This window comes from Buteo buteo, chromosome 4, assembly GCF_964188355.1.
Source record: "Buteo buteo chromosome 4, bButBut1.hap1.1, whole genome shotgun sequence".
Taxonomy (NCBI): domain Eukaryota; kingdom Metazoa; phylum Chordata; class Aves; order Accipitriformes; family Accipitridae; genus Buteo; species Buteo buteo.
This window is the reverse complement of record NC_134174.1, coordinates 48,511,366-48,535,217: the sequence shown is the minus strand read 5'-3', so window position 1 is coordinate 48,535,217 and position 23,852 is coordinate 48,511,366. Positions and strand designations below refer to the sequence as shown.

General features: G+C 40.5%; 1 protein-coding gene across 4 annotated transcripts in view; it reads left to right on the top strand.

Moving 5' to 3' along the window:
* The window catches only part of MARCHF8 (membrane associated ring-CH-type finger 8), a 99,255-nt gene that overhangs the window by 29,631 nt on the left and 45,772 nt on the right, over nt 1-23,852 (top strand). The window contains exon 3 of one of the 4 annotated variants that reach the window (XM_075025943.1): nt 14,546-14,677. The exons of the other annotated variants lie outside the window; for them this stretch is intronic. Within the exon in view, the coding sequence (XP_074882044.1) occupies nt 14,546-14,677 (132 nt within the window). The remainder of the gene's footprint in view (nt 1-14,545; nt 14,678-23,852) is intronic. 4 annotated transcript variants of the gene reach the window in all.

Here is a 23,852-nt window from a genome sequence, read left to right as displayed (position 1 = left end):
TGGTTTCTAAAAGGGATTTGAAGGAAAAGAGGAGAAACCCCTTTATTTTAAAAATTCAGTAAACTAACATCAGTTGATACAGCAGCAGAATTTTATTTTATGTAGTGATTCTTCAGAGAAGAAACTTTGGTTTTGCCATTTGCTTGTAATCAGATTCATTTATATACAATCTCTGTTTTGATTTTGTCAGCTTATTGCATGTGAACTCCTTGCTTTGGTGTCTCAAGAGCAGAAACTTAGAGTTAATTATTATGATCTGTAGCTGTTGCTTTAACCTGAATTTTTAAACCACCTCTCTGGTATTAACACAGTCTCTGTCTGGCTTTCACTAGCAGCTCACTTTAACAAGCTGAGAGTCATTCTTTGAAAATTACAATTTTCTAAAAGAAGTGCTGGTGCTGTTTAATTATGTGATAGCCAGGTATGTTTTGGTGGTGGTGTTTTGCAAGTCTGTTGATGTTTCTCGTGTATGTTCATGTGCAACAGTTTTCCGTAAAGGGAGCCCTGGATCTGACCTCGTGATTGCAGAGTTTATATTTTCTCTTCCCTGGCAAAAGCATGCTTGCTTGTTTGCTTGCTAGTGAGAGGTGTGTGTCAGCCATGATCCCACAGTGAGCTGTATGTGCGTATAAGTATTTGTGTTGGTGCAGAGTGACACTGAAATCATTGCAGCTCCACAAAGACATGAGTCAAGGCCCTGATGGTACTTTGCAGTGATTTTCATCACCCAGTGGCTATACTGTTTCCTTAAAGTGATGCTGTCAAGTTCCTGTAAACTGATTTTTAAAGTTCTTTGTTAATTAAAGGTAATTTCTGTAAATGAGAGACACCAGAAGTACAGGGTTTTTTGCTCCTGTAGGATATTTTGCCTCACGTGTTGATGCATAGTGAGTGACTTTGTTGGTTTGCTCTTTCAGACAGGTGTGTTTCTTTACCTGGTAAAATACTTAGAGTAGGTTGGGGTTTGGGTTGTTTTGGGCTTTTTTTGGTTTTGTTTAGGGTTTTTTTGAGAGAAGAACAAAGACTAACAATTCTGCCAGTAAGGCATGCTGTGGTGTGATACCCTTAAAGTACTTGAACTTCAGAATTTTTAAAACTGCGTTTAGCTTTCAAGTTGCTGACTTCCTTTTAAACCCTGCACCCCAGCGGTTTAAAGGTTTAACTTCTCAGAAGTTATATATAGGCTTAGATTTGCACCCCTGAACTTAGGTAATTCTGCTTGGCCTTATGCCATTTATGAAGAATTCTTGACAGGGGCGGAGGGAAGTTATTCTTCAGAAGTTGCTCCTTCGTGCTTTGCTGAAATCTAAGCTCTTAGGATTACAGCCTTCTGAGTCGTAGTCCTCACACCTAGAAACAAAATCCACCTTTGGGATCCAGTCAGTTTCTCTTGGTCCCAGAAGTGATGGTTTCTTATCTGCTACTAAACATGTTTTTCTTTGGTAGCAGATATTGCTCCTGTTTTAGGAAGTTGCTTATGGAGATTTTTCATGATAGCCACAAATCAAAGCACGCTTTTATTACTGAACAAACCCAAATGTGTATTCCATGAGGTCAGTGCCTGAAATTCAGAATTTCATTTTCTAGGAGTCAGATACTGAATTTTGACATCTTCAAAGACAAAGGGAAGAATGGGATCACCTATTTGTGGAGGTTTAAGTTTATTTACAATGCAATTGTCTCTTCCTGTAAATAAGCACTACTTTGATGTTGATGCAAATGAGTAAAAGTGGCCCATTTATAATTTTTTCATATGCTTGAATGTAGACTGCCTCTGATTCCTTGTGGACCTAACAACAGGTGGCTGTGTGGATCAGGGAAAGGGTTGTCCTCACGTCTGCAGCATTTGGCTTAACCCCTGTGCTAAGTGAATGCTGTGTGTATCCACCATGTTCTTCAGGGGTGCAGCATCTATGGTGTTCCTGGAGGCAAGAGTCTGGGACCATGTCACTAAATGCTTTGCACACACATTATGCATCTGTCACTGTAACTGCAAGCGTGCATGTTTAGCACAGACATTCATACACTCCAATTCTATGAGCATGGAAACAGTTTTTGGTATAGTTTTAACATTAGAACATTTTCAGTAATAAGTTTGTAGCTTAGGTTGTTCAGGGACTTTATAGTAAAGAGATGGGATGTACATCTAAATTTTTTGTGTAATTTATTGAGTCTATATCAAAGCTGGATTTGGAGACACAGATTTCCAGTGTGCCTTACTGCCTTGAAGGATAATTGCATTTCCTACTCTGAAGTACTTATACCTTGGAAAATCACTACTCTAGATCTCACAGACATAGAATTATTTATGGCTATTTATCTCTAAGAAGTCAATCAGATTTCTTTCTCTCAAGTCAAATTCACTCTCTGTTAACTGGAACTAGTGTGATGTTGTGTTCATTTAGTTAAGTATATCGTACTTAAAATCTCAGTGACTCTGTGGGGGTTTTGGAGGAATATTTGGCTCCATTTTTATCTTTAAAGTACACTCTAAATTGCTTTAGGTGTGAAAAATTACTTGCTGCTTGATGTTCTTGAATTAGCTTATAAGCAAACATTTGTAGTTGTTATCTGTTCTTGACTCATGTGCTTCCAATATGAGATGAAACCTTAGAGATCTACAATATCTTCATATAAAAGCCAAAAGACTTCTTTTGCCTTTGCTTTCACCTTCAAGCCCATTCTTCAAGGAAAAAAAGAAAGAAAAAAAAAAAGTGTCTATGTTCTGTTCCTTATTTAATGGCTCTTTAGCACATTGTTTGTGCCAAATCTTTTTCCTTTAGATAATGTGCTGTAACATTTGAGAGTATATTGTCCAGTCTACAGAGCTAGGACTGAGAGTTGTCTTTTGTTTGTGATTCTGTTGTGGTTTTGTAACCCCTCTGTATCACATTCTTATTGTAAACAAACACAGAGATCTTGTCAATGGGGAGGAAAGTACCAGAACCATGTGTTTCTGACTAGTCTTTCAATTCATTCATTCATTCTTCTGATTGCAGGTTTAACTTTTACTGCAGAGGTCATATTCTAGGTTTATACATTACTAGCAACTGTCTTCATGCAGAATTGTCTGTGCAAGATAGCTACAGCTTTAATAGACATGTTGATCTTTCCACAAAGAAAGTGGATTTATGTGGCATGTCAGCTAATTTCAGTGAACGTTACTATATTTATGTAGTGTTGTTTGTAACACTACTGTGTTTACCCTTTGTCCCAACCTTCTGGGACAAGCTTCAGTATGCCCAGGAAGTGAGGCAACAGTATATAACCACATAATTAAATACTATCACCCACACATACACACTTCATTTATCCAAGAGGTGGTCTAGTGCTCCAGGACGTACCAAATTTCTTTCCCAACCTAGAGGTTAAGACCGCAAGAAGAAGGTTGGAGTGAAGAGGCACCTGATGCCTCCCTGCAAGCCGGGATTATCCCGTTACTGTGTAAGGCAGTTCTTCCCAGCACCCTTAATGTTGACACTGAGTGGAAGCCCCTCCTGGGGATCCCTGCCTTCCTCCGACACCAGCGTCCAGCTATGTGTATGCCACTCAGTATCTTCCAGGTCTGCCTCTCCAGCTCGTGTGCTGGCAGTCACCACTTTAACAGCTTCATGCTTCAGTTCCTTTGCCTGCATGGTTGTATCAGGAGGATTGTTCATGTTAGCTAATATGTGTAACAGGCTTGAGATTCACAGCAACTATACAAATAGCAGTGGGTGACGTTAGTAGATAGGAAGCGCAGAACAGAGGAGGTGGAAGAAATCCTTGAGATGCTATTCTTAGTTCAGGTGCACTTTTAAACGTATAGTCTCGCAGTTGCAGTGGTGAACTAGTAGATGTTGAGGACTGAGTTGTGAATGCTGCACAGCCATGACGGTAGGTACCATGAGAGAGGTGCCCTCAACCAGCAAGGCCAGGCTAGGGGACATTTCAGCAACAGACGTAGTAGGCTTGAGTGTACAAGGAAGTGAGAACCCAGAACAAATATTAGAAACACCCCAGCACACCTGAGATCATGGCTCCTGAGGATGCTGATTAATTGGCTGTAATTCCTGAAAGTGTGATTAAAGCGTACCTGATTTATGAGGCTAGTGAAGACATGAGTGCGGAAAGGAGAGGTTGTGTGCAGTAGAAGCATGTACACTGATATAGTCAGGCATGGATTTTTTTCCTTAAACTTACCTTAGTCACGGAAATCTTTTGCAACAAAGTATTTGATCTTTCTTCTGTTAGTGGAGCTTTGTATTAGCCATTTAATTAATTAGTTTCTATAGAGCTGTCAAAAATGGACATTAAAAACTTGCCTATGTTATACCGCAAAACTATGTGGAGGCAGGTTAAGGATTTTCTGAGCCAATATACTATCCTTTCTTCTGTACTTTGTCATTAGGAAAACAATAAATGAGTTAGAAGAATGGCACTCCATGCTGTCCCTTCTTATTTTCATGCTATTTCAGGACAGCTTTTCAGCCAGTACCAGGACTCATTTCAGAGGTGGCTATCAAGTTTGAGCTATTGTGAAGCATCTCCCATGCTAGATTTGTGCTTCCCTGGGGGGGGGAATGTTAACGTCTCTTAAACAGAGGAAAAGATGCTTGCTAGAAACAAGAGGCAGATCTCTGTTTTACTTCTAGTGTTTGAGGAGCGGTTTTACACAATGGAAAGTTGTAGTTCCATAGTTCAGTACAGTCTTTCCAGAGCAGATACAAGTAGGCATGTCTGTAAAGTCCTCTGAGGCCCTACATGGATAGATGTCGCACAAGAGAAGTTGTGTCCTATCACCTCTGCAGTATATGTTGATGCCAGACTTTACCATACAGCCCATGGAAGTGACTTGTCTACAATACTTGGGTTCTTTCTTCTTTAGCTTTTCTTTTCTCTCCTTATACTATTTTTTAAATGCCAAGACCACATGTTGATCATTCAGAATTATGGATTGGCATCAGATTCTTAAAAGAAGTATGAGATTGTCCTTTTCCTAGGACTTAGAGAGAGGAGCCTAAAAAAGATGGTTTAAAAGTTGTAGGGGCTGCTTCTGGCTCTTTTGAATACCAACTAATCAATTGGTTTTCATTTTTCCTTTAAAGCAGTCAGGGAACAGTCTTGTAACACATAGCGGTAACTTTTCCTGAACAGAAAGTTTCAGAACAGGAAATGTTTTAGTCAGCTCTGACTGGATGCACAAACTCCATGTCAGTTGTAAAGTTTTTTTTCTGGCAATCTTCTGCCTGTCTATTTCTAGTAACTATTCCCAAGCAGTAGATGCCAGAGGAGGTAGTTTCTGGATAGTTAAGTTTGAAACATCACCATACATTTCCCTCAGCAAGTGGGTTACGTGATTTTTTTTGTTGTTTCAGTTTTTATGCGTAACAACAGTGAAATCATTTGATTGATCCCAGCGAATAAGAAAGAGTTGTTTGTTGGGTTTTTTTTTCCCCTGCAGTCCTCTTTAGTTATGTTTACTGTAATGAAGATGGCTGAAAGCACATTATTTGGGTAAAGATTGCAAGGCAGGCTCGTATGCAACCAAGTGAAACATTCACTAATTTTTGCATATTAATTTCCCTAAGCTGGTTAATGTAACAGCAGTTAAACAGCTTCATTCTGCATGAAATGCTGCAGTGCGACTTCCCCTTTGGCTGCTGACAAGCATCAGGTACTCCAGAGACACTGGAGTTACTGAAACATCCACAGGCAGAAATGTAGAAGTGACCCCAAAATTCAGACACCAAGGTTGGGACATTTGGGAAAAGGGAAGCACAGCTACTGGATACCTGACCTGTAAACTTTAAACCATTGCTATTTTAAGTTAAGCACTTAAAAGGGAAGCACTAGGGTACTTAGCAGAAACATTTGCAAATTAGGGCCACTGGGTACTGCCAGTGTTAATTTGTGCTTAAACTAATACAAGAAACTTTCTCCCCTTGCAGCTGGGAATAGAACTGAACTGGTTCTCTTATGTGATTAATATGAAAACCTTGACTATTTGGCTTATATTGCTTCAAATAGCAAAGTAAAAATCTGTATCAACTTACAATGACAAAAGTCATGCAGAAGAGGGGAAGCCATGTTGGAGTACAGATTAAATTTAAAAAAAAGGGGGGGGGCAGCTATTTTGTGTGTAATTTTTTAATATGCAAAGCAGAACACAGCTACCTAAAATAAATATATATTCATATATTTCTAGGCACTGGTAATAAAGGGCTGATTGTCTTGGTTCCTAACTGAAGTCAGCAGCATAAAAGCAGCACCTCCCACCCCCATAACCTGTCCCATCAGTCTGGTTGAGAATGGCTTGGTTTATTTTAATGAGTCCTTTGAAGTTTGTGATGTTGAAGGCCAGCAGGGATGGCCACATCTGACTTGTAGTGACCTGTGTTACAGGGGTAACTAGGTGCAACATACACTGAACCCATAACTCATGGTATTTGGAAGAGGCACTTTAGCCTCCAGCCTTGACTTGAAGATGAAGGGTAAATCTTCTCACTCGGTAGTTTGTTTCCGTGCCAACCACCATCACAGTTTACAGAAACCACACCCAACTTCTATTTTTTATTTTTTAATTCTGAGGTTTTCTGGCTTCAGCTCCCAGCTGCTAGTTGTTAGTGAATACTTTCTTCATTAATTGAAACAGGCTCTTAAATTGTGCTTTTGGACCTATCAGTGTGTTACAAACAAGTTAGGTCATCCACTTTTTAGATAAATTTACAGATAAAATTCTTGAATATCTCCCAGTAGGGTGTTTCCTACAGCCTTGAAAATGTTTGGGGGGAGTGAGGGATGGAAAGAGATCCCGTTCAGCCCCCTCTCCTTCTATTTGAAAGGAAAGATTGCGACACTGGAGATGCAAGTGTCTTAATTACAAGGCAAGCTGTGCCGCTTTTGCTTTTAGGGTTTTGGTGGTGTTCCAGTTGTTGTCTCCCCTCAGTTCTCCAGGACCTACCTTGGCAGTGCTGGGCTTTGGAGGGAAAACTGATCTCTACTTGCTATAATGCAAGGGTGAATGGCATTGATCCTGTCCTCTAACCCCATTCAGGTTCTCATCTCCAGTTGTCACTTCACTGCAACTTCCTAAATCCTTTACTGTACTCCTGCTTTATAGGCTGAAGCCTGTATAACTTGCGGTTACAGCCTGTGGCACTTCGATTTGGTGAAAATAAAATGCAGTTTGAGTACAGGTGTTCTTTTGTTGTTTCTTTTTTTTCCCTGAGATCAATTTCAGATGCTCAGTGTCTGTGAAGTGGCTGTAAGCCTCATCATTTTTACCACCCTGCTAAGCTTTGTGTCACCTGTAAATGTAACTGGCAGTGACTTTCCTATGTTGTTTTTTTTTTTAAATTCATTTCCAGATGATTATTGAAAATATTGACTAATGCCTGGCTCAGCACTGATCTTGTGGAACCAGCAGGAACATCTTCATTTGATTCTCTGTTGACAAGGCCAACTTCAGATCTCTCAGGAGTCGGGTCTCCACCATTTAACGTGTTTTCTATCGGTATCATTTGTTCCATTCTTAGACGGAAACATTTGGGAAAAGAAATAAAAGGGAACAGTCCACCATATCAGACATAGTAAGGGTGGGAGTTTTGGTGAGCTAAAACAGACTACTAGGGAAATGTTAATAGGAGACAATAGGCCGGCAAAAAAAACCACAACCACAGATGAGGCAAGCATGTCTGCTGCAAGACAGCACTTTCTTCCAGTCGCATCCTGAGCTCAGCTGATGTGAGGGATGTTTCTTCCGCAAGAGTTAGCGGGGAGAATTTCGGGAGTGCATAACGCACCCAGGTATTAGGGCCTTCTTTTACACCGTTTGTTCTGTGTGTTTTGGAGCCTGAATAAATAATGCCATTTTGAAAGATGCTTTCTAATGGTTACGTGAATGAACTGACTGAAGTAAGGGAGCTTGCAGTTTCCATGGGAAACTGGGCCTTCCCCTTGAATGCAGCTAGGAAGAAAGCTAAATCCTGGGTAGCTGGGCTGCGTTGTCCCCCTCAAAGCTTCAGTTCTGGCTGTATTGTGTCCATGCCATGCTGTTTTGTTCTATTTTTGTCCCCTTATCATCTATAAACCCCTCTTTCCTTTTGAATGTAGATACAGCAGACAGCACTGCTGTTCCTCCTAGGTTTATGAGCATTTGGAACTCCCCCCAGTCCACCCAGTCTCACACTGAGTAGGACTGGTGGCAGCTGCTTATCTCTTGAAAGCATTCCCAGTTTTAGCCTCTGCCTGGCCCCACTGGTCTGCCTCCGAACTGCCAGGAATCCTCCCAGTGTCCCCAGGAGAGATCAGGAACATGTATTGAATGTGGTAGGCATCATCTCCAGATCCAAATATTTGCTTTCAGGAGTTCTGATATCTGGGTCTAAATGTTTTAGCATTTTGGTTGGTTTCAGTCTGACCTTTGGGATACAAGCCCACCTGTAAAGCACCTAGCAGGTAGCTAATCATTATGAGAGCCCTGCAGTTCGCTAAAGACTTCTCTTTGACCTCTCCTTACAGCTGGTGCTACAGCTACTCATTTAAAGGAACTACATTAAAAGTGCCATTCCCCAGGACCTCATCCAGCAAAACCCAGGTATCTTTCCTCTGGCTAGCTCTGAAATGCACTCTCACAATTTATCCTTTTCCAGAAAATGTCCGCAGTGGTCCCTCTGCTGACATGTCCACCATGGGTAATTCAGCAGCATGCTCTGGTGTCCCTGTGCTGTCTGTCCCCAAGGAGATGTGGGGGTAACCAGCTGGAACACAAGTAGTAGATTGTTGAAGTCCTTTTTTGAGACTGACTTCTGTCTGGCTACCTGGAGCAAACCTAGCCGAGGCACACACAATTCTCAGTGGATTCCAGAGTGAAGGAAGGCAGATGAGATCAACCCATATTTATGGCCCTGCTGTTCTTCAGTTCAGTCATAAAGACAGAAGTAAGTGTAAAGTCTGAGGTTCTGGTTTATAACCAGAACTTTTGGGGCTGTTTAACACAGAGCCCTGACCCCCATGTCGGTTGCACCCTTTCTGGTGAATTCTTCTAGTGCAATATTTAGGTGGGGTTCAGCTGTTGCAAGTTTTGAATCTGATCGTGTTTTTTGCCTTTTTTTTTTTTTTTTTAGGATATTCTGAGGAAGCTGTTTACAGTTCCTCTTTATAACAAAGTTCTGGTTTTTACTTTTTTTCTTAGATTTCTCAAATGTTTGTGAAAGTGTCTTAACTAGTTCCTGTATGTGCAGTTTTGTTGGGGAGAACTTCTGTACAATCCACTATTCTGAACTCAGCTATATTTTCTGAGGCCAAAAGCAGAACAAAGAGCCAAACTGTAGATGTGAGGGGAAATAAAACCCTTTAGGAAGCTCAATATGCCCCTTAGTTGCTTGGCATTTTCATTTCCTGTTCAATCACCCAATTTTCTCTAGTCTGAAGTGCTTTTTGTGGGTCTGTTTTATTTTGTTTTTTCTGCAATCAATCTTTTAATGCTTTTTTGGAAAAATTCTTCAGGCCATATTGTTATACCCCTCTCTTGTAGGTGCATTAGTGACACTGACAGTACTTGAGTAAGCACCATTATATTGCTTTGCAGCATTGTGAATTTACTGTTGCGGTGACAAGTATTTGAATTGGGCACAGGCAGCAGCCAAAGTCAGCTCCTGCCTGCAGGTACTGCTATCTTTCTGCCTATTTCATGGAAGCAGGGGATGTTATGTGGTATTTGTTAACACTTGGTACAGAATTTGGATACTGGTGCTAATTTCACCAAAAATAGATTTAAAGTCCTCACTTCTTTTTTCCACTGTGAAATTCACATGGGCTTGGAGAAACATCTGCTGGATCAAAGTCTGTTAGCTCCCTCAGTGTGTTCCTGATTGCTGAAACTCCCTGCAGCCTTGTTTGTTTGGAAGAAGTCTGGTGTAACATTGGATCTGTGCAGCCTGCAGTGTTTCACAAGCCAGAGAAGAGCAGTGCAGCACTTGCACAAGCATGATTATACAAATTCACAGACAGGAAACGCTGCTTGGTATTTAACATCTCCTTATTCCGTCTTTCTCCCATTAGGCTTTTGCTATCCAAATTGGTTCTTCCTTCCATCCGTCCTCCTTTGGGGTCAGACCTGGGGAATGTCCATCAGCTGTTCCCAGGCAGTGCCAACTGAGATGGCTGCAAAGAACGTGCTTGGGCACGCAGAAACTTGAGAGAGAATATAACGAGCTAAAAATGTGAGATAAATTGTCCCTGGATCATGACTGTCCTTTCCTAACCTGTGGACAGGGAGGACCATAAGTGCTCATCCCACTGAGGGTGTATCTGCTGCTTGAGATGCACAGCAGAGAAATGACCTGCTTTGCTATCATTATTTAACTGACCAGGGGATAACTCATCTTTTTGTAGTGCAGGTTTTAGGTCAGAATAGTTGGGGTTTTTTCACCCAGACATCAAAGAAGTTCTGATTGGCAGCTCGGAAATTTGCGTAAGGTCTGAAAGGAGGATTTATAGGAAACGAGCAGATGGTCTACTAGAGAATTTCCCCAGGAGGCTGCAGTTATTTAAAAATGGGAGAAACTAAATAGACTGTACAAAATTTGACTGTAAAATTAACTGGCCAGCCAGTAGCTAAATACTTAACCGAAATGATTCAGCTTGGCCCCTAGCATAAGCATGTAATAAAGTGATGTGTCTGTGAGCTGATGCCACACACATTATTTCAAGTTTCACCTAATAAGTGCACATGAATGAAAGATGATTTTGCTATGCACAGTTCTTGCTGTGGTGAGGCCTCTCCTGCGTCTCCTTTTACGGTGGCAACATGATTGTTCAGGCATGCAGGAGGATGCTACAAAATGCTGTTCATTTTAAATGAAATATAAAGCTGTTCAGCAGAATGCCTTTAATTTTTAAACTGCTCTTTTTAGCCTCATAAACATAAGAATGAACATATTCGTTAAATTCCAATGTTTGATTAAATAATCAATTATTTAATATTTGAGAAAAAAATTTGCTTTATTTTTGTTATACAAGACTCAAGAGTGTGTTAACCCAAAGTAGTCAAATATTGCATGTCACCTTAAAAAATCCGTGAACTCATGTCACTTTGGAGTTGTTTGCCATGTGGCTTTAGACTTCCAATATCTATGTTTCCAATGTTTTTTTCTCTGAAGGTGTGATATGTGAACCTGGGGGATTTGTGTATGGGCGGGTGTTTTTAAATGGACAGTCAGATTTTTAGTGCAAATCCCATTTCGGATGCTAAGGTTTTAAGAAACACAAACGTCGTATGCTACATTAAATGAACGCATGGATTCAGAAACCAATTGAGTTCATTATTCTTTAAAAAGTTAGGATAACACTTTTTTTCTTTTTTAATTTAAATCCCTATGAAAGACCTTTTTTAGAAGGCAGATAAGTTTTAATTCTCTCATGTTATGTTTTAAATTGAATACCCAATGGAGAGAACTGTCTAAAATAATAAAAAGCGTTTAATTACTCTTATGCACATCTGTTTGTGTTCTGGTTTGCTTCTCCCAGAAACTTACTCATAACACCTGGTGTCATGGGAGTAGTCCCGTGGGCCAAGTGCAGACATAGTTCTGCTGAGAGTCCATTGGCGTAATGCTGGTGCAGAATGTAATTAAACCGGATTTCTCTTCCAGCTTGCTGTCTTTGCATAATTCTTCATAATGGTATTAATACACCCACTGAATTTAGAAACCAACCTTCATAACTTTTGACCTAACCTCCTGAAGTACTAAGAGGAAAAGGGTAAATATCCAAAGGGCTATATGAAGTTCTTAACTGACCCTAGATACATACTTCCCTGTATATAAAGCCTTACAAATGTGTGTTTATGGCAGATTGTCCCCCTCCCCTCCAGCAATTCATTTCCATTAGTCTCAGAGTTAGAGCCTCTGGAAAAAAAAAAATCTCAGAATTCAAGACTATCTTCCAGATATGAAAGAAAACATCTGGAGAGTGAATTCATAGCAGTGCAGTTGCCCAGGTTGAGCTAAGGCAGAAATTTTGTTTGCAAAGTGCTTGTTCGCCATAGTCCCACATGAACCAAAACCAGACACCGCTCTGAGGATGTGCAAGAGTCTGCACACGGAGAGGGAAGAGTATTCTGTTGTTTAACCAGAGCTCATCTGGTATGACAAGCCTGAGGTGAGTTTTGAACCCTGCTGCTGATAGAGCTAATCGTGCAGTTTATTATTTACTATTTGCTGGGGTTTCTGGAATTAAGTCAGTTGTATAGAAATGAACATAACATACCTTGTTTCAAAACTATTAAGTGTGTTGCACTCTAAATGATTCACTTGAGATGTTTAATCTGCCACTGTTTGTTTACAGTGTAGAATCTGAGTATGCCATATGATTATGTTTCGTCTGACAAGGTGTAGTCCTCTTGGCTTCCTTTGCAGAAACACAAGATCTCTCTCTCTATAAAGTAGTCCTCCTGCATCTGTCATGTTCAGCCCGATTCCTTACCTTGTAGTTCATGGTGTACAAGGCTGGGTTTATGCAGAGCCCCTGCCTTCTCACTTTGGGCAGCCCAGCTAATTCTCTGGAACCTTCTTGGTTCCCATTTCTAAAATCATGATGGAGGAGCTGGAGGAAGACTTTAAGGGCCTGGTTTTAAAATGTTAAGAACCTTTGCCTCCTTGAAGTTTACCCATAGGATATTGATAAATGAAGTATTTCCATAGCCTTTGTTATGGATCTGATAATGTTTGTGTGGATTTGATTTTGTATTGGACTTTTCCTTTTTAAAAAGGAATATTCAGCCTGGGGGGAGGGAGAAACAGTGAGTTATGCAGAGTGCTCAGCATATGGGACCAGCTGTGATGGATGAAACAAAAGGTCCATCTATCTTAGGACGTTGTCACGCTGTCCTGTGAGTGAGAGAGAGAACATGAGAAACAAAGTATGTACAGAGTGGTCCTGGCTGCAAGATTTGTACCATGCCATTTTTTGGTAAAACTGAATTTTGAATGGGGTGCAGTCATATGAAAACCTCAGTTTAAAAGTGGATGTGGCAGGGAACTGATGAGGGTGAGAAGATGGAGTTGGTCTGAAAAAAGTGCAGTTGAAGGGAAAGGAGATCCTCTCCTCTGCCTTGTGGTGTGTAATAGCATTCCTCAGGTCAGAGGGTGTCCCAGGGAAAGCATGACAATAAATGCAACCGTCTGGATAATGTCATCTGGAGAGTCCTAAGGTTAGCTTTGATCCTTGCAGGAGGATCACCCTTAGCAGAGGTGAAAGAGGAGTCCTTCAAAAGTTACAACCAGTTGTGACTGAGTGCTAGGTGACTCTAATGTGTTGAATATCCCTTTCTTTTTGGTCCCTCTCAGTTGTCTTCACCTTCTCTCTCTCATTTTCTGTGTAAGTCACCTGAGGCGAGGGTAGAAAGCAGGGACCGTCTCTGAGTTTTGTTGTGACATGAGAAATATGACATCAGAGATGTCTAGAGTTATGCCCAAACTGAAGAGCCACAGTTCAGGATTTAGGAAGCTGCACACACGCTCTCACTGTAAATGATACATTAAAGCCATGTTTCCTTTACAGGAAACTAATGGCTTGTGAGAGCCTTGTCAGTTGTGTTTGAATGGCTATGTCACACAGATTGCAGCAGGTAACTGGTAAAGAGATGTCAAATAATTTGTTGTGTATCTAACAATGAAATCAAAGCAAAGCAGTTCTGAGAAATAGAACTGAATCCGCCAGTGGGGTGTAGTGACATCTGCCTATTGGAGTAATTGCACTTGCAAATAAAGTACTTGCAAATTACTATTGTGTTTGTTTGCTCTTTGGAAGAATATCTGAAAGTAAGTGATTTGTGTAGTTAGCTTGCAAAGTTGTATTGACAGTGGAATTTATTGCTCAAGAGAAGCAGCATGTGAGTTTATCCCCCATATTCTTCCACCCACTAAGTTCTCCTAAGCAATCTCTTTTCTCTGTAAACAGTCAACTGAACTTGCCAGCTACAGCAAGCAATTTTTTTCTACCTTCTTTGTGCTGTATTATTTTCTGGTCTATCACATTCTTTCTCTGTCTTCAGTGTTCATCTTTATACAGCTTCTCTTGCATCACAGCCCTTAAGAATAAGAAAAATTAATTACTAAGCAACTGAATTTACTAGTATTGTGTAGTCCAGAGATATGGCTCTGTGCTTATTGTGCTTTCTTTGACTTCTAGCTGCTTAGATTTTTATCTTTAAAAAAAAAGAAAATCGCCAGATCTGTTGGTTTGACTAATGAGTAGAGGAAAGAAAATGGCTCTGGGAGGGGCATGCTCCTTGCTCTTTGGACAGTGGGAGAATTTTTATGCTTCATAGCACAAAAATTGCTAGGGGTTGCTTTTGGGAAGGGGGGAGAGATGGACATCAGCTGCTGCAAGCAATGGAGCGCGTTCATAGGAGCTCTCATGCATTATTCATCACAAGCTCTTTTCACTGGGATCAGCTGGAGGAAGTAGTTAGTCTGGTTTGAGCTACACTAGTATTTTATTTAGGGGGCTTAAACAAGCCCAAGCAAGTACAGCACCAACTCTTTCTCTTCATCTGCAGGCAAATGTAGGGCAGTCAGCAGCTCTGCTTACACAGCTCCGTCTCTTTAGTCTGGATAACAGGAGTCATGCAACCAGGGGAAGCTACGCTGAGGATACACACATGCATTCATGCTGGAAAATGAAGCTGCAGGTAGGAGAATGCCTTGTCAGCAGAGTATCTTGGCTTTACAGTTCATTGTAGGGATGCTATTAAGCCCTGCAAAATAAATACATACATCAGGGCAGCCTGTCAAGAGAGGCTGCTGTAGAGGCTCCTCATTAGAGTGCTACGTGAATGATCCCTTTTAGTGTTATACTTTGTGCAGTTCTAATTGTGAAGCTGCCTTTTTTTTTTTTTGCCCTTTTTTTTTTTTTTTTTAAGCACCTTTCCTTCATTCACATGAACCTTCTGAGGGTGCTGGGGATTAAAAGCAGAGAGAGAACTTGCTGGGTTTTGAAATTTTTTGGGGTGGTTTTTATTTAAGCTGGCTTTTTAATTATATTAGTATTAGCACTTTTATGTGGGGGGAGGTAACCATAAGAGATTCTGTTAAAACACAGCTGGGTGTGATAAGCCTTAAGCTCCAATTGTGTCCATTCAGAGAGTGTGCATTTGAATGGCTGCAGTATTTACTACTTTTTTTTTTTAATTTTCTGAATAAAGCTGCTTGTAAATGGGGGCTTCTGTTCTCAAAAGCTTGTGTTTTCTAATGTTATCAGTTGTTCTAAAAGAAATCTATATTCCTTTTCTGTACAAGCTTTGTATATTTAGATCTTCAGGGCTCAAACAACACTATTCAGTTTTAGACAAAGAAGGGGATTTTGCAAAACCTTATGGAACAATAATAAAGGGTCTTTGTTCTGTTCCGTGAGCATTATTTGCTGTGTAATGTGTGGGTTTGTGCATGTGTGAGAGGGAGGTATACAAACACATAATCTCATTTGGCAAGAATGTTCAAATGTTATTTGCTTTGTGTGCCTTAAGTACGTACGCTGCTTCTGGCTGGTAACTGCACTGGTGCGTGTGTTCGTCCCGCCTGCCTGCCTTCCCTGGGGGGGGCGGGTGTTTCTGTTCGGGGAGGATTTTATTTATATATTTATTTAGGTGGGCTGCTAAAAACCCCAAACTTGAAAGTGCAAAAATCAAGAGTCCCTGCTAGACAACTAGGACAAAACGGTGCTTTGCTGTGCAGACAAATTGTTTTCTTTTCAAAACGATAGCTTGAAGTCCAATCCAGGGTTTAGTAAATAAGCATTACTGGTGGAAGCAGAAATTGTCAGCTTTGTGTGAAATCCCCCAGGAGGAGATTAATGATCACGTGTTTTTGGTGAAGCTTAAATGTATGCTGCCTGCCAGTATGTTGTCTTCCAAGATGACTTGATCACCTAAATAGAATTTGCATGTACACAAGAATATAATATTTAGTGACATTTCTTTTTTGCTTTTGTTAACAATTGGGAGTGACAGTATTTTGTCACTATCAGCCTGTGGGTTTGGGGATGGGGAGGGCACATCAGTACTTTTGGGAGTCCTAAATAACTTGAAATGTTAACTTAAAAAGCTCCTTTTGACTTAACATGTTAATGTTCTTGAAATTTATATGCTATACATACCGTGAGAATTGATCTGCTGCTTGAATTTTGCAGATGTTTCAATATTTGTTGTGAGGTAGAGAGGTGACAGTCTAATACTCTTTTACAACAGACTGTATGACCTTTCAATGCGTAAGATCCTTGTTTCATGGAAGCTCGCTAGCAGGATTCTTTATCTGATTTTATTAGACTTGTGAGGTCCCATGCATTCAGTTACTTGATTGAAGTCAGTGGAATTAAGAGGTGAATTTGGGATTATGTGATTTAAACTTTTAAGGCTGTCTTTCCCCCCAACATTAAAGTGTATTTACTGCTTTACTACTCAGTTACACCTGGAGTCCAGAGTTATGTTGTCTAGTCATCAGGGTATAGGGAAGGAAGAGTTATTTCTGCACTTGGATGTTTAAAGTACTAGGTGCATGTGTTGATAGTTTAAAATGAAGTTTTCGAAAAGCATCTCTGTGTTGTTCTTTCAACTATCCACATTCAGATTTTAGCTGTACTCAGCTCTCCTGCCACCCATGCAGCTGATTTTTTTAAATTTTTTTTTTTTTTTAATAATCAAATAAGATTTAGTACTATCACTGTAGCACAAAACAACAATTACAGCCTTATTGGAACAGAGGGGATTCAAGCATGTTCACCTGCGTCTTTAACTAGAGTGTCATCTTTGATGTGCCATCTGAAAGAGCTCAGGCTTATGCCCATGCTTCAGAAATTCCTCAAAATCCTCATGCAGCTGAAGCATGAGGGACCTGGATGGACTATGACACTGTAGATCATAAAATCTCACTCTTGGGGAGAGGAGTTTTATTCTGGTGTTTACAATTCTTTTAATTCAGGTAGTGGTGGTGTTCATTATTATTATTATTAATATTGTTATTATCATCATCATTATTAAAGAACTTTCACATGTCTGGGAAATGTTCTGGATCAAAATATCTACCAAAGTTGCCAAAGATTCGCTCTATCAGCTAAGAGTGAGGAAAATATTTGAACTGAACAGGCCACTTCAGCCTAAGATTACTTACAGACCCAGGAAGGTGAGAGTTTGCGCTGAACAGAAAAAAACCCAGCTAATGAATAAGGGGGAAAAGGGGCACAAATCCAATTTTTTATTATCTTTCTGTAGATCACTGTGAAGAGCTGGAATTGAACCCGAACAGGAAACATGATACTCTGTGTTCAGACTGTGGCAAGGAGCAGGACTGAGACTTATTTGATAAAACTCCTTACCAGTTTTATCTCCTATGTCAGTATCTCTGTGTAATGGAATATAAAGATTCCTAATGGCAGAGTCAGAAATACAATAAAAATATTCAGTGTTCGGCAGCAGCAAGAAATGACACAAACTGAAATGAAGAGTGTGCTTATGCTGGTATTAAAGAAATGAATGGAAAAGGAGTTATTAGCTAGTTCTCTGATATAAAGGCAGCATCGTATTGTAACATTTAAATGAAATGGTTGCAGCTGTGACGTCCTTGGGAAAAGTAGTAAAAAACAGGGAAGGCAAAGCATGGTGGCTTCTTTGTAGGACCTATCAAGCAGTGGAGAAACTTTGGGGGTTTTTATTTCTCAGCTGACAAGGAATTTTAAAGGTAGGTCTACGGTGAGAACAGATGTAAGTTTGTATTTGTGGGGTCTTTTATTCAAAAAAATAACTGAAGAATAAATTTAGATTGAAAATCAATTTTTCAGTAGTGCAAAATGAACATGGTTTCAGTCCATGGCCTTCTGCCGCTAGGCTGCCTCCCAGAAAGCTTAATGGTGGGAAGTATTCTGGTGCCATGGTGGGGCTGCAGTCAAATTGCTTGTGATGACAAACAATGTAAAATTTATTTAGAGCGTATATTACCATGCGTTCATGATGTCAGGTTTGCAGCCTGCCCTATGCCATTTGGCTTTTCTCAGTGCTGGCCAGCTTCCTTATGGTTTGCCGTTGTCTCTTCTCCCAGAGCGGGGTGGCCCTCTGCCTGCTCCCTCCTTTGCCAGCAGTGAGGAGGGACGGTGTCTGGCTTCCTCCGATGGATGTGGCTGGGGGGGAAACAACAGTGGGGCTGCAGGATGGAGGATCCTCTGCATCTCCTTGAGGAAGTGCAGCGTGCCAGGCTGGAGATCTCTGCACCTCGGTCTGGTGGAGGAGGGCGAGGGGGTGCCATCATCACCTTGTGCTTCAGCCTCAACACCGCAGTGGATTTGGCCACTTCATCACGGGCATGTCTTGGCCACTGGTGACAAGTGAGGGTCAGTAAGAGGGGGGACAGAGACTGTTTCCCCCCCAACCACACCTCCCCAAACCTCTGCGTCTCATTGTCCAAAAGGCACAGACAGGATGCACTGATACCTGTGCCATTCTCTCAAAGGCGCAGGATGTGCTGATACCTGAGCAGAAACGACTGAAACTGTGTTGTCTATTCTTTTCTCCCTCCTGGGAGTGACTGCAGGGCAGGCAGAAATACAAAGCTTCCAGTAGGGATGTGACCATGTGTAAGATCTGGTGGAGACAGAGGGATATCAGGCAACCATGTGCATCTCCAGGGATTGACTGCAAGTCAGGTAAATCAGGACTTGACTGCTGATACAGACAAGCCCAATCCAAAAGCTGTGCGAGCACATTGGTGTGGAGATGTGCCAACTCGCACACGACCTCTCTCTGAGCAAATCTTGGGCACAGGGCTCAGCGATGTGCTATCTTGGGTATACAGTTCTGGTTTGGTCTGGTTTATTCGTGCATTCATATTAAAGTAATATCAAATGAACAGGTTGGAGGTAAAGTAGTGTTTTGATGTTCTGCAAGGTTTTGTGTACATTGACAACTGTCATTGCAGTTGTGCTTTGGAGCTCCCCAGTTGCATATTTGCCTTTCAGCAATGTTTAGAGAACAGTCTTGAAGTGAGGTGACTGTAGACACAGATAACATCCGAGCTTAAAGCTAACAGAAAGACATTTCAACACAGTTTGTAAATGTTGGCATATGGCTTATGACCTTGGGCTTAGATACAAAATCATGAATACGAATAGGCCAGTTAGACCTCTCTGAATCAGACCACCTACATGTTGAACTCTGTAGAGAGCTTTAGCCATTGTGCCTTTCCTGTGCTTCTGGAGGAGTTTGTGTGCAGCTAGTGAAGGCTGGCAGCTTGAAAGCGCTGAGAAAATGGAGGTCAGGAAGGAACTGACAGCAACTATTGCAGTCTGGGATTTGGGGAATCCGTTTTTGTTTTGTCATCTTGCAGAGCAGAGCACAGTCCTCTTTATAGGGTCATTCTAGGGCAGTTTCTTCTGACTGTATCCATGCACTATAGGTATTTGAGGTGCTAGTTGGTGGCATCTTTTTTTTTTTTTTTTTTTTTTTTGCCTGCTCCCTTCCTGTCATGCATTTTTGTTTTTCTGATTTGCTATTTTTCACTAAGGCCTAAATTCAACTTCTGGAGAGAATTGTCTCCTATACAGGAGTATGAAATAATGTTTTCTTGAACCCTTCAGCACTAAATGCGTATCTCATGAGTGATGATTCTTCCAGAGATCTGACTCAAAGACCCAAACAGTCGCTTATGCTCACAATAACAGGAATGCTAAAGTTGTCAACAGAGTCAAGATCATAGCTAGAATTGAGAACGTAAGAACTGCTGTACCAGGTTGGACCAAAGCGCTTTGTGGCAGTGTGCAACAGGAGATGCTTAGGGACTAGTGTAAAAACAGACATGTAAATATGTAATATGTCTAAAAGTAGGCATATCATCAACAATATAATGATGCCTCCCCAGAAAGCTCTCCCAGCTATAGCTCAAGGACTCTTCTGTATTTGTATTTAATAGTTCTCAATAGATTTCTGTTCTGCTAATCTCTCCAATAGCTTTTTCTGAACCCAAATAAAACTTTGAGTGTTCAAAACCACCTGAGTCAGAGTCTCACCATTAACTATGGATTGTACAAAATTAGTGTCTGTTTTGTTCTGAAGTGTTCATTTCACTGGAAGTTCTGTGTTTCTTACTAGAGAGACAGGAGATTGTTTCCTAGTTATTTTCTCTGTGACCATTGTGATTCGGTACTTCCCCTAATAATTACAAACACTTAGGGGTTTTTATTCCACTATCAAGCACTGAGCTGACATTTCAGTAAAATTACTTTTATAACCCAAAGATTGTATTCCTAAGTACCTGGACCCCAGCCTTGAATATGTAAAATTAAGATTGTCACTTGACATTTATCCAGCTTGCATGTCATCTGCTATTTTACTAGCCAATACAGTTAGGTGGTTCTGCACCTTGCCTTGGCTAATGACAGGAAGCTGTATGGGAGGTAAACTTTGCCACCTCATTATTAACCTTGCTCTTCAGGCTGTTCTGTATTAACTCTTTCCCTGTGACACCCCACTGGTGACTTCCTTCTGCTGTGAAAACTGATTTTATTTAAAAACAAAATAACAAACACCTTTCCTAACCTTTAGTCAAATATTTACCATGTGATAGCCTTTCCTTCTGTCTATGTTAGCTTAGAAAACACAGAACTAGTCAGCCTACACTACCTAGTTTACAGAAAGAATTTGACAAAATCACATCCCAAAATATCTTAGAGTATGCACTTATTGATACTTTCAAGGGAAGAGGGACCAGGCTACTTTTAGAAAGTAATAGAATTTAGGATTTCAAAACCAGATACTACTGATTTTAGAAATATCTTTTTGACCAAACATCCGTATGCATACATACAACAATCAAGTATTCACTTAAAGCTAAAACGATGTGTCTGACAGAACAGAAAATCTCCCAGCTTATTTATGCAATATGACTGTGCTAAATTTTTGGTAACTTCATGTATCTAAACTTCCTTTGGAAAAAATCTTGACTTTTTTTCCTTTGGATTTTTTTGTTTGTTTGGGTTTTTTTCCTAGATTACTAGCCTTTTTCAGACCTGGTTCAAAGATGAATTTAAGTTATAAGAGTGTTGAAGATTTCTTGTTTATTCTCCCATGCTGAAGATGGAAGAATTCAAGGGAAAATGGGCATAGCCAGAGTGGCAGTTCTCAAAAAAAACAAACCCAACTTTATATTTAGTAAATTTTTTAGAAAACTCCATTTGAAATTCATTTCCTCCTTGAAATGTCTTTAGTAAAAGTTCTGATCCTTAGTCACAAAAAGTTTGGTGTCTTATTTGGAATATAAATTAGATCAATTAGTAATGCTGGTTTGTTTTCTAGTTTTTTTCTATGGGGATGCAAATAGAAGTACAGGTTTGGTCTGTCAGTCAGCTGTGAAAATAATATGGCCTGGGCTTTGTATGTAAAGAACGCAAAAGAAAATTCAACTTCTAATTGAAAATGAAGTAGCTTGCCTGCCCTGCTGTCCCCAAAACTTTAGCCTGACAAACCATCTCAGCAGGAGGGTAACACACTCTTCAAGTATATGAGAGAGCGAGAGGTTAATAGCATTTTTTTCTTTTGATGGTTGGAAGAGTCATGTTTGCCTATTACAGTCTCTTTCCAATAAATTGAGGAGTCAGGAATCCAGGCTTAGGAGAGATTCTGACTTAGTACAAAACTTGTCTTTTCTGTATGAGTGCCTTTCCTTCTTAAACGAGTGCCTTTCCTTCTTAAACTAAGGTTGGTTTCATTGGGGTATCACTGTAGACCTGTCTGACAGTATGCTTCTTTCAAAAGGTTAAACCTTGGCATCAGTCATGGTGAGGTAATTCTTATTACTGTTGATTTGTCTGGAAATACGTTTTATCCTCTATGTTTTAAACTCTCACAGATATTCCTTTGGACTTCTGGAAGCCAAGGTCAGCTCTTAGTGTGGTCCTTGCCTGCTCCATTTCCAGTTTCTGGAGACATTTAGAGTTTCTGTGGGGTTTATAGCAAGGCTGCACTTAAAGTCACTTTTGAGAACAGGGGTTTTCAATCTTCAAGCATTATTTTTTGGTGTCATTGTGTGGCAGTGGCGCTGAAGTGGCACTTACGTCCTGTTTTACTAGGTATTAGGTGTTGTAGATAGATAGAAAAAGGACACCTTCGGTCTCTCAAAACTCAGTCTAAAAAAGTGAGCTCACGTGGCAAGAAAAAGTTTTACTTGCTCCATTTTTCTCCTGAGGAACTGAAGTATAAATTCAAGTGGCTTGCCTAAGGAGTGTGCGAAACCAACGATGAAACCATGAATGCACAGCTCCCTGACTCAGAAATCAGTGATGTATCCTTGACCACTTCCTTCACTAGAACTGGTGTTGGGCTGTTCCCTTCTGAGGCCTATGTTTTCTTTCAGCAGAGGTAGCAGGAGTACCTGCAAATGCAGGGAAAGGGCTTGTCTCCAGGTCTGCCTATTTTGCTCTTGTTTAACCTTCCTGTTAAATAATCATATGTGATTACTGTAATTCTCAAAGCTTTGATGTGTTAATTTCTGAGTGGTGTCTGTGGATTTTAACTGCACCTGTTAAAGGCAGCCTGGCCCTAACTAGCGTTGGTGATTCTGATTAGCATAATTTGTCATCTCTTCATGAAAATTACTCAACTGTACTGCTGTCTGGCCACACTTTTATTCTTCCAAGGCATAAACGTGCCCCCATGGCTTTCAGTAAGTGTGTCTAGTAGTAACTTTTTAGAAGATGATGCAAATTGCTAAAGCTTTTGTGATAGGACTGGTTTGACAGAGAATTGTCTGTCATATGCAGCGTGGCCACAAGTGTTATAGCTACCAAGCTATACCTTCTGTATTTGTTAACAATGCTTCACATGCCACATTGACTCCTTCACTCTGAGACATGTCAAAGGGCTACAAAGGTTTTGGAAGATCAGGAGTCTTGTCAGCTACAATAGAAATGAGTCAGCCTCAATGGGGAAACCCTACCACTGCATGACAATGTTAGAAGAGCATTTGGAGAAGGGCAAAAATAGGCAATTGTCAATAGACAATTCAGGCAGAGCTGAACTTTGCAAAGTTACTATTACATTGAGTTGCTGAGAAAAACAAGAGACACACAAAAAAAGAAAAAAGAGAAACCTCTTCTATCTGGCTCTTTAACAATCATAAATCTGTAAAGAACAGAGAGAATTTCAGATTATGCTGTTCTTCCCACCTCCTCTCCTTTTTGATGTCTTTTTTGTGGCTTGCTCTCCTTCCCTTTCATGTTTCCTCTTGATGTGTTTTTGACATCAGGATTTAGTTTTTGTTAAACATCACTTCTTCTGGGTATGTTGTTTTCACTTACAGATTCTTTCCACTTGTTGCTAAAGCTACACATTTCTTTCTTATGGTTGCATTTGCTGAAAGTACTCTTTTGTAATGTGTCTCGGAATTCATACGTTTCTTTGTTAGCAACATGCCTTTCTCATCTGTCTGTGATACGTGGATGAAAGACAAAGATCATGATTAGGGATTTTCCTGGTGCTACTTCATTACCTTGACTTCAAGCTCACCAGATAACTAGTGCTGCTAAATTTATTTGCTTGGTGGCCGTTATAAGTGTGTGGGAACCTTCCATGGCTTAAACCCAGATGATCAAGAACAGCCAAGCAATCAATGCCTTTGCCAATCATCTCAGAAACTAGGCTTTAATGAGTCAGATTGGCTGAAGAAAAGTAGGTCTCTGAAGAACTATGTTGCAAAGTTCCTCCACTTCTCTTAGGAGCAAAACCTGTGACGTTCGTGTCACCTTTTACTCTGAAGTGATTTAGCTTCTCAGAAAAGCAGTTTCACATTGGGTTTGAGGGAGGGAGAAGTTGTCTCCCCCAGTGTGGCTTC